This window comes from Akebia trifoliata, chromosome 14, assembly GCF_017979445.1.
Source record: "Akebia trifoliata isolate Shusen 1 chromosome 14, ASM1797944v1, whole genome shotgun sequence".
Lineage (NCBI taxonomy): Eukaryota > Viridiplantae > Streptophyta > Magnoliopsida > Ranunculales > Lardizabalaceae > Akebia > Akebia trifoliata.
Window position 1 is genome coordinate 8483836 of NC_141388.1, and position 9694 is coordinate 8493529.

Sequence of the window (9694 nt, forward strand, 5' to 3'; positions counted from 1 at the left end):
ATGTTGAGGGTATTGATGTTTTTTTTCGATCCATCAAATTAGTGGGTGCTGACTGATCCTTGAGCCACACATATAGTATGGGCATAGTATATATTGTTTTGCGGGGGGGACTATTCCAACGATTAGTTCCATAGTTTCTTTCTAATGTTTGGGATAAGGCAAAGAAGATGACGATGATAATGATAATTAATTGACTCTGATATATTAGAGAAAAAGCAGAAGTTACTTCGAATCGTTTAAAGGGCACAAGAATCTTTCCAAAGCTTCCACATGACGGCACCGAATACCACAAACAAAATACACGAAATGAGATGGGGAAGGAAAGTACCTTTCTGACATTCCCTAAACTAGAAACTCAGTCTTTGGTGTCAAGCCAGTCGAACTTCAGCACCACTGTTCTTCAATGTCCCCATACACGAAATGAGATGGGGAAGGAAAGTACCTTTCTTACATTTGCTTGTCTCCAACTTCGGCACCACTGTTCTTCAATGTCTTCAATCTCCGGTAACCCTTATCTGTGCCGAATACCCTGACAAAGTATATTGAGAGGTTGCCATCAATTCCAAATCAGTGTTTCTAAATATTATTAATATATTAGAGGGACTTTAGAATCAGAATCTGAGGCCAACAGGTAAAAAAAAAAAAGAAAAAAGGTTGTCATCAGCAACCAATGGGATTTATAAGGAATAACTATAAATCAGAACAAATGGAATTTTTTTTTTTTTTTTTTCCGATTATTTAGAATTTGTGCCAGTATTATATGCTAAACCAATTCTTGCTAGGTATATATGCCTTTAAACAAATAAATATTATTATTTATCTATTGAAAGATTAAAAAAAAAATAGTAACCAAACAAATAAATAATACTACAAGATAACATGAATATGCCTTAGACAATCTAGAGCATTGGATTCAAGCAATGTATTGCTCCTAAAAAAAAGGCGTCACACTGAACCTCTGCTGTGGATTAAGAATATTATGTCTTCCCTCTCTGACTAAATGAAGAAGGATATGATCCATCCAGAACATTCAAACATCAGCAATAGAGAGAATGCCACAACTTGTCTCCTGATCTAGGAAATTATTCAAACTGATATAATTTCTGCATTGTTTCCCTACTAATAGGTCATTTAATCATCACCAAGAATAAGTTTTATGCAGTGTTGTATCATATAGCGTCTTAAGATTAAAGACACACCCCAGTAAAACACACTGACATCCTAGAAGAATTATGGAAAAGTAATTGTCAAGTCTCATAATGAGAGCTTAACAGATATAAATATTAATAAAAAAAAGTGAATGGACGTAAACGCCCTTACCTAGAAATAAAAGAAGATAAAAACAGAAAAACATAAACAGTATTTCCAATAATCCACACCCACACATGAATTTTTCTTGACAAGGTTTGTCCTCCTAAATGGACCCTACCCACCAAGATATATGTGTTCAACCAGATCATCTACAGGACATTTAATTGGAGGGCTACCTAGTGGGTGAAGGACAGAAATGAAACAGTGTATGAGCTTTTTTTAACCAATAAGTTAAGTCTTAATTGGTTTCAAGTTGTGACTCGTCTCCAGGGGTGGCCAACAAGCTATGTTATGTACCACTTCCCGTAACAATTATTTATCTGGGTAGCCCAAATAATGATCTAGATTCATGAGTGAGTAATGGCCTCTATGAGTGGAAGTAGATTCCATTGTGGCTAATGAATGTCAAACCCGTAAACATAGTCGCATTATATATTTACTAAAAGGTGGCATGTGCAAACACTAATGTATCAAAAGGGCTCAGCTGTAATTTAAAACATTGATTAAAGTGTTTTTGAATATTACAGAGTAAAAAGGACATTTTTGTAATTTTAAAAATTAACCAACATGATTTTAGGGTTGTGGGCTACAATTTTCTTGGTTTCTAACCAAAATGACCCTGATTATATTAAGTTTAAATGTACAGGTGGGACATTTGTGGGATACAAATTTTGGTGTCCAACCACTTTTACTCCGCCTAGTCTCATTATAATAAAAATAAATTATTTTGGAAAAATGAAAAATTATAATATTAGATGGCCACAAAATATTAATAATAGGGTTGTCTTGTCCCCATTAACTGTGATAAGGGGCAGACGGTAATGAAATAGTTGTGACTATACCCTCTGATTAGGGTGCCAACAACATCCAACACCTGGACCCTCACCCGTACCTGGCAGTCTACCCATACCCAGGTTGCATAGCCATCAAATGGATGGGCTATTTTTAGATGTCCTTTTGGAGGGGTGGGGGTGTAAGTGGTGGTTTTTAGGGTTTACAGCATTGTTTAAAAAATCAGGTATATTTGGTCTCAGCATCAATAATTTTATGTTCTCCTATGCAAGTCCTACAGTGAATAGCAAGATGATTTTAAAAGTGTCAAAATAATTTGCGCTACTTTTATGATCTCTAATGTCTTCTTTTTGCTAGGACCTTTTCTACTTGGGGAAAAACCATCAGCAGAAAATGGTGAATCTCTATGCAACAATGAGTAGAAAATGGTGAATCTCTATGTTAAATGATGAGATGGATCAACAGCAACTAGTCAGTTCCATTTATAACATGTCTCAAGGATACTGGTTGTAGCTGGTAATATGTCCGACTCTTTTGTCCTTGCATAGTTTACACAGAATCAGTCTATATTGTGAATGTTGGTTGTTCTTGTCTAAGGTGAATCTTTTTCATCCTTTTTACCAGAGAAAGAGAGCTTATTGATTGATAAAATACACAGGAGGAGGTTAATAGTTTTTAAATGAGCCCATTAAAGTTTTAACAGCCATAGTTCTACACTGAGCACACTGACAGATGGAGAAAATGCATACATTTTAAAGATTTTGATCAGCCATTCAACAGATAACCGGAAAAAAAAAAGTTCCAGAATAATGTAAAAAATAATAAGATGGTAACATTTTTTGAAGAGAATTGGTTGCATGAATGTGAAGAGACGAAGTTACATAACAAGCAAGGTGTTTTATTTAGGACAAACCAAACAACACAACAGATGCGGCGGAAGCTTACCAATCCATGTAAATAAAAGTTGAGGAGTAGTTGCCAGACTTAGTATAAAGCAAACGGTGATGGTAGTCATGAAAATCAGCACTGTTTCAATTTGTGAAGACAAACATATCAGACATTAAAGGATGACATACACAAAAATAGCCCCCAATATAAACCAGAAAAGAGAAAAGATATCAACTTACCCTCCATAAAGCGGAAAGAGTTTTGAGATGCTCCATGGGAAATGGTACCCACAATGTGCTTCTACTGTCTCCAAGACTCTTAAAACCATCCATAACCACAAAGTGAACAGGTGAGGCCCAGTGATAGCAGGACCAATGATGGTGGCAAAGCCAAGAAAAAGTATCTCAGCAGGGTGAGCATATTCAGAAGTCAGTCCAAACGGAGTAGCATATCTGCACACGATGCCATTATAAGAATGCCAAAGAAAGGAAGCAGCCAAAACAAAACTTCAAAACTATAACAAAGTATTTTAAAAAGAAAGCAATGTTACTCACTCGTGATGGACACTGTGGACATGCTTGTACAGCCATTTTGTATGTAAAATTCGGTGCCCCCAGTAGAATACAAAATCCTCTAGGATGAAATAGAACAGAATTTGCAGGAACACTACTTTCCTGAAGAACCAAATATTTCTATAATCATTCAAAGAAGGATCTTGCAAACCATGATTTATGTAAAATGATAACAAATATTCAAGGATCAAGGTTTAAAATCTTGTCTCGAGCCAATGTGTTGATCAGGAGAAAAACAAGACATTAAAAAATATTCCAAGAAAATCCAAGATATTGAAAGATTCATTTTGGTGATGGCCGACACCAGAATTTCTTGGCCAAAACATTCTGAAACAGTACGAACTTTGAACTATACAAAGGATTGACCAAAGCTTGTTTAGAGAAAATAAAAGCATAAATACCCTATCACTTAGCAAATATGAAGCTATAGCATATAAAGAACCTGAAAATACCAGGACGGCAATGGCAGACTACTTTGCATACCCATGTATCTGAAGACAGGGTAGGAAAAAATCATAACAGGTAAGTTCACACCAAAATGATACAGCAATAGTCGCGTAATACATTTCTCCTGCGCAGCAGGGGTGTTATTTTTTGTCTGCAATGAACCATAAATCACTCATCAGACTAAGAATACAACTCTAGCATGAGATGAATAAAACAAGTTGCACATGAATAACCAAGAGAATGATCTCAGACGAACATAGTATAACATAGGTAGCTAACCAGAGAAAGCGAGCGAAACTACATAACAAACTTTAACATATCAGTTGGATATAAATTATCAATTCTGCAACCTGGTAAAATACTATGCTCTTCAACATCATCATATCAAATCCTATTCCAAAAATATGGCGTCGGCTGAGCAAATCTTATTCCTCTATTCAATTTTGTCTAAATCCATATCTGCTCTTAACACCTCAATTCACATTCTTTTCTGTCTTCCTCTCATTCTTTTAGAATCTTCAAATTGTAGAACTATAATCGGCCTCTGGTGCACTTGATCAAACCATCTAAATTAACTTGCCCTTAGTTTACCACATGTTGGGGCTACTCCTTTTTTTTTTTTTCTCGAATGCCTTTACTTCTAATTTTATCCTTATTATTTTTTCCACTGATCCATCTAACCATTCCCATCTCCGCTGCCCTCAATCTATAAACATGTCATTTCTTGATCGCTTGACATTCATCTCCATAAAAAATAATCAATCTTATTGCTTACTTATAGAATTTTTCATTTGTTTGTTTGATTAAGAAGTGTCAATCACATAGTATTTCAGAAGCACACCTACATCCAACTCTAATTCCATAAAAACATACTCAACCATCCCTATGGATAATAGAAATACGGTATGAAATGGTCGCTTTGGATATTTCTTAGCCATCAATTTTTGTTGCCCCTTCCTCTCTATGGGTGTCATTGCTAAAGTTGCACTCTATGTATCCTATCTGGGTTCTACTCATTATAAATCCCTTAGACTCAAATGCATCAAGAATTCTAGTTTTATGTAGATTTCCTATGTAGTCTCATCACACTGCATCATAATATACACCAAGGGACCTAGCTCTCGAATATGATCAATTAAAAACTTAAATTGTTGAAATTTAGAACAATAAATAAAAGATGCAAATCATTATCATCAATCAACAAAGCCTTGACCCATCATTTTCAATTATGCTACACGATTTTTTTTTGCCATTCCACTCTATCTGACATTATTTCTTTGCTTAAGGCATGTTTAATCAATTTTTTTCTTAGTACTTCAACTCACACCCTTTTTTACTTCTCCACTGCCCCTTTAAAGCCTCCAACTGCACTAATGCATCCTCACTGATGCTGTCCAGGATGATATTGTCAAACTATTTTAGTAAACTTTTTGTTATTTTAGCACCTATTAGGGATACTCCTTGTTTCCTCTGGTGAGCTACTTTTTTTAATACTATTTCCTAGCTTGCCACCCATTCTAGATAATAGTCACTCTATGAACATGTTATTTATTTATTGCTTAACATTGTGCTTCATAAAGAATAGTCAAAGTTATTGCTTTCTGATAAACTGTATTTTAGGTTTTCCTGATGCTGTAGGGTGTTTGATACACGTGTGTACCATATCATCTCCAGGTTTAAGTAGAGGATATTCATGTCTTTCACTTCATCTTTCATTAATATAAAAGGTTAGAGAGGGTAATATGTGAATGGTAACTTCTCCTTCTTTACATCTCTATTACTCCATTTTTTCATCCTCTTTTCTATCTCATTCACAATCAGCAACACTTTCCCATAATATAATTTTGAACACCTGATTGTTGGATATCATGGGCATACTTTGCCAAATGTAACTTAGCATATGAGTTTGCCTCAGTGATATCCATATTTTCCCCTAAAAAATAAGGTGCTTAATTGTGTTGGATATGCCTCAGCCATACCCAAAAATGATGGCAGACAAGACAAAAAACCCATCCCATCCCCAACCCAAGCACATGCCCTGGCACACACAAATGCTCCGGGGTATAGGAATCATGACATTAGGTCAAAGCATATAAACATCACTGAAATGCATGTACTGGAACATCAATCACAACCATTTAGCAGAAGTTCTAAGAAGTATTGGTCAAAAGAAACCTCAGAAGATACAAATAGTGATTAGCTTAAATTCAGAAATTAGCATTTGGATTGTTGCTGAGATCCTAAGATAAATGAGAAAGATTGGAAGACAAAGGTGGGGATGAATATTAATCAGCACGAATGTTGAAGCCAATTTCTGGATCATGTGACCAAATAAAGGTCGAAGCATGTACAAAAATGCCTTCCTAATTGATGCACATGTAAAACATTATTGCAGTCGTATGGTGTTGTTGGGTGAGAAAAACAGAGAAAAGGAACCGTTGTCAACTGAACTGAACTATGGGAGCAATGCCAAGGAGCAGCACAGAAGAAGGTTCTAGGTTCTAGGTTCTAGGCTTCAACATTCAGGCCTCTCCAATAAAGCTAATAATTTATTTCAGTTGATTCCAACAATGTAGGGGTAGTTTAGGGATTATAATGGACTTACATAATGTAGGAGCAGTAAAGCAATATCACTTAAGCTGTACAGGAATGTAATTATAGAAGACTATTTTAGTCTCCTCGTTTTTCAGTAGAGTGTTATCATCAAAGCTTTGTCCCAAAAATTAGGGGTCAGCTGAACGAATCTTGTTCCTCCATTCAATTATCTGCTAAATTCAGTCTTCTATAAAACTTGTATCATGTTTGTTGCTTATTTTATTTTGTAATATTATTGAAGACTTACTTCCTTGGAAAGAAATAGATCTCTTTGCTGATCTCAGTTTTCTCCGTACCATTATGGCATTTTTCACTGCTTTGTCCTTTTTAGTGCTGTTTTTGTTTATGTTTGCATCAGTATTCCAACATCAATATTTGATAAAAGTTGCAAAACCAAATCTTGGTAAAGCTTGTACATGAGTCTGATTAGATCAGTTGTTTTCTAAATGGAAATACTCAAAATGAACGACTAACCTCCAATGAGCACTGTAAGTGCAGTGATTGCTGGTCATTTACTATGTTATATTATGTATTAATTTTTCATCTCCAATATTCCGCTTGCATATCCAATTGTGCAACATAATTTTTTATAGTATTGACTATAGAGATCAATGTATAATTTAATGTTGAAAAAATTTGCCAATCACTTGTAGTGAGCAGATCTATTTCATTCTTAAAGAGTTAAAGTAAACAAAACCTGAATCTTGTACTTGCTCAGGTACCCAGCCCTTTCAAGATATAAATAAGGAAGTCCGGACAAGAAAAATACACTTTCATGAAGAAAGAAACTTCCTAGGCAAGCGAGATGAAAATCACTGAAATGGGTGATCAGATACTGCAACACAAGAAAAAGACAAATTATTTTAGTAGTGTTTATAATCAGAACAAGGCTGTCTCATGAAAATTAGGATTGTCACCAAACTTAACTAGTAATAACTGTAGAAAACCAGGTTAGCAAGTTAAGAAACTGCTATACATCTAAATAATGATAAAATAGAAGTACCTACAGAATAGGCACACCCGACTCAAAAAAGAATCAACTGCGGCCAAACTCGGGTCATCAAGTTAAATAGTACTACTACCATTAGAAGGGGAAACTACTTGAAAGTATCGATAAATAACATCTCTATTTTTTTAAAAAGTTCAATAACATCGCTACTGTGGGATGATAATTCATCATACCCTAAGGTAAAGACAAATGTTACCTCATGATATGAGTCAGGAAATGCAACTTCTAGAATCGTCCTTCGGGCTGGGAGTATATGAAGACCGAGTCCGACATTAAACTCCTTAGTCCACATCTTGGACATGGGCACGGAATCACTCCCACTTGGAAGTCAGACTTGGAGCACAAACACCCTTAGCAGAGTTCCAAAGGCGTTTGTGGAATTTGCAGAGGTTCTAGGTAGTTATAGGGTCCTGCCACACCTCATGTGGCGGTTACAAAGGATGGGTGACAGTTATGCATGAGTGGGGGACTGAAATCAAGGGAAACGATTATGAAATCTACCATGAGGAAAAAGGTATAAATTGGGACGAAAAAACATGAAAAAGAGGTAAGTAATCAGAACACAAAAAACTTCCTACTACACATTTGAGTAACTTGGACGTTGGAGTGTTTTTACAGGTGCTGCTAATTTCGACCCTTATCTCAGGTTACTTCAGTGGAGGCATGCAGGACTAGGGTTCATCGCAGAGTGTCAGGGGTTTGGGGGCCAACAAGCCCCCAATTCGCCTTGCGATGTTTTTGGTGGGGTATTTTCGGTACAAGAAAATATGTTGGAAGCTCTGAGATGCTATATATATATTATGTTCTATGGAAAACCTAAAATTGTACTGTTTCCATGACTTCATCAATAAGATATTTTCATCACCGTCTAGGCAATTTTGCGGAAACACATAAATCTTTATGTTTTGTGTGGGATTTTATTCTCTTTGTTGCTTCGTCTAATGCTCAGAGAACTCAGATGGAGAATCAAGATCAAAGATATAAATGCAAAACTCTAGGTCCATTACAGATGTTTTGCATCCACAACTACTATATAGTATTTGGAGCGAAACATGCAAATTTACAATAGAACACATTTTACCAATCCGAGTAGCCATTAGATTATCATAAATAGCAAGTTGACCAACATATCTGATGACCACGGAAAATCTTCTATCCATATTCGACCATTGTTTTTTTACTTCAAAAATATCGAAAAAGATGGCTTCGTCTGTTAATTCTTGCCTGAACTTCCACCAACCTTAAGCCTCACCTCTCACATAAACGAAACAATCCAAATATGCTATTTATTTTCAGATTTCTCTAATCATCGAAACCTCAATTAAAAGATATAATCAAAGAAAACTTCAAAATGCAATACTGCAAATCCAAGGCCCGCCAACAAAATCAGAATCTCCAAAAACAAAGATTAGAACTCCAGAACTTTCTATCCAAATCATATATGAGAATCTCCTTTTAATGAAAACCGATAGAAGGATCCTACATTTCTCAAACAAAGGATTCTATGCCACAAGATGAAACGCAGAACAATCTTTTCTATTACAAATCCACACAGATTCCGATCCAGAACCAACAATACCACGATGAAATTTTTTTTTTTAAAAACCACATAAAATTCAAATCTAGGGACAAAGAAACTCAAGAAAAATAAAAGCGATTACAGAGAAAGTAAAACCAGAACAAGTAGCGAGAGATACCAGCCAACAAGATTCGAGGAGGGACGCCATGAAAACCAGCGATGCAGAGCTCCTTCTGCGAGCGAAGCAGAGTGGATTTGAGAGAGAGAGAGAGAGAGAGAACACGTGGGGAACTGAATTGCTTTTGTCTTTTTATATGTAGAAATCGCTGTCTAGAGCCACGACAAAAGGATACAAACAAGGACGTGGTCACATATGTGGATGCCGTCAGGGATGGATATTTACTTGCATTTCCAATAATACCCCTCTTTTTATGGCTACATAAAAGACACGTGTTACTCACGTGATTTTAAAATAAATTGTTAATCGAAAATAATAACTTCATATTTAAATTAAATTAAATAGTAAAATATTTAAAATAATAATGAAACACAATTTATTAC

At 35.6% G+C, this 9694-nt stretch overlaps 1 protein-coding gene across 2 annotated transcripts; it reads right to left on the reverse strand.

The window, feature by feature from the left end:
- Positions 1–180: 180 nt before the first annotated feature.
- Positions 181–9452, reverse strand: LOC147386023 (methylsterol monooxygenase 2-2). Of its 2 annotated transcripts, none has more exons than XM_086423450.1 (7): positions 9312–9452; positions 7303–7440; positions 4016–4161; positions 3546–3665; positions 3231–3443; positions 3049–3129; positions 181–529 (listed from the first exon to the last, which is right to left on the reverse strand). In XM_086423450.1, the coding sequence occupies exons 1-7, from the start codon at positions 9339–9341 to the stop codon at positions 448–450; spliced, it is 810 nt and encodes a 269-aa protein (XP_086279576.1). In that variant the 5' UTR covers positions 9342–9452; the 3' UTR covers positions 181–447. The 2 variants fall into 2 exon arrangements, with proteins under 2 accessions (XP_086279576.1, XP_086279577.1); XM_086423451.1 differs by having other exon boundaries at positions 7375–7440; positions 9312–9451.
- Positions 9453–9694: the final 242 nt, after the last annotated feature.

Excerpts from the sequence above, each read along its gene's own strand:
- LOC147386023 (XM_086423450.1), bottom strand. The coding sequence starts at position 9,341 with ATGGCGTCCCTCCTCGAATCTTGTTGGCTG. Across the intron at positions 3,444-3,545 it reads GTCCACAGTGTCCATCACGA|ATATGCTACTCCGTTTGGAC; the intron begins GTGAGTAACATT and ends CATCGTGTGCAG. Across the intron at positions 3,130-3,230 it reads CTCTTTCCGCTTTATGGAGG|TGCTGATTTTCATGACTACC; the intron begins GTAAGTTGATAT and ends AAATTGAAACAG.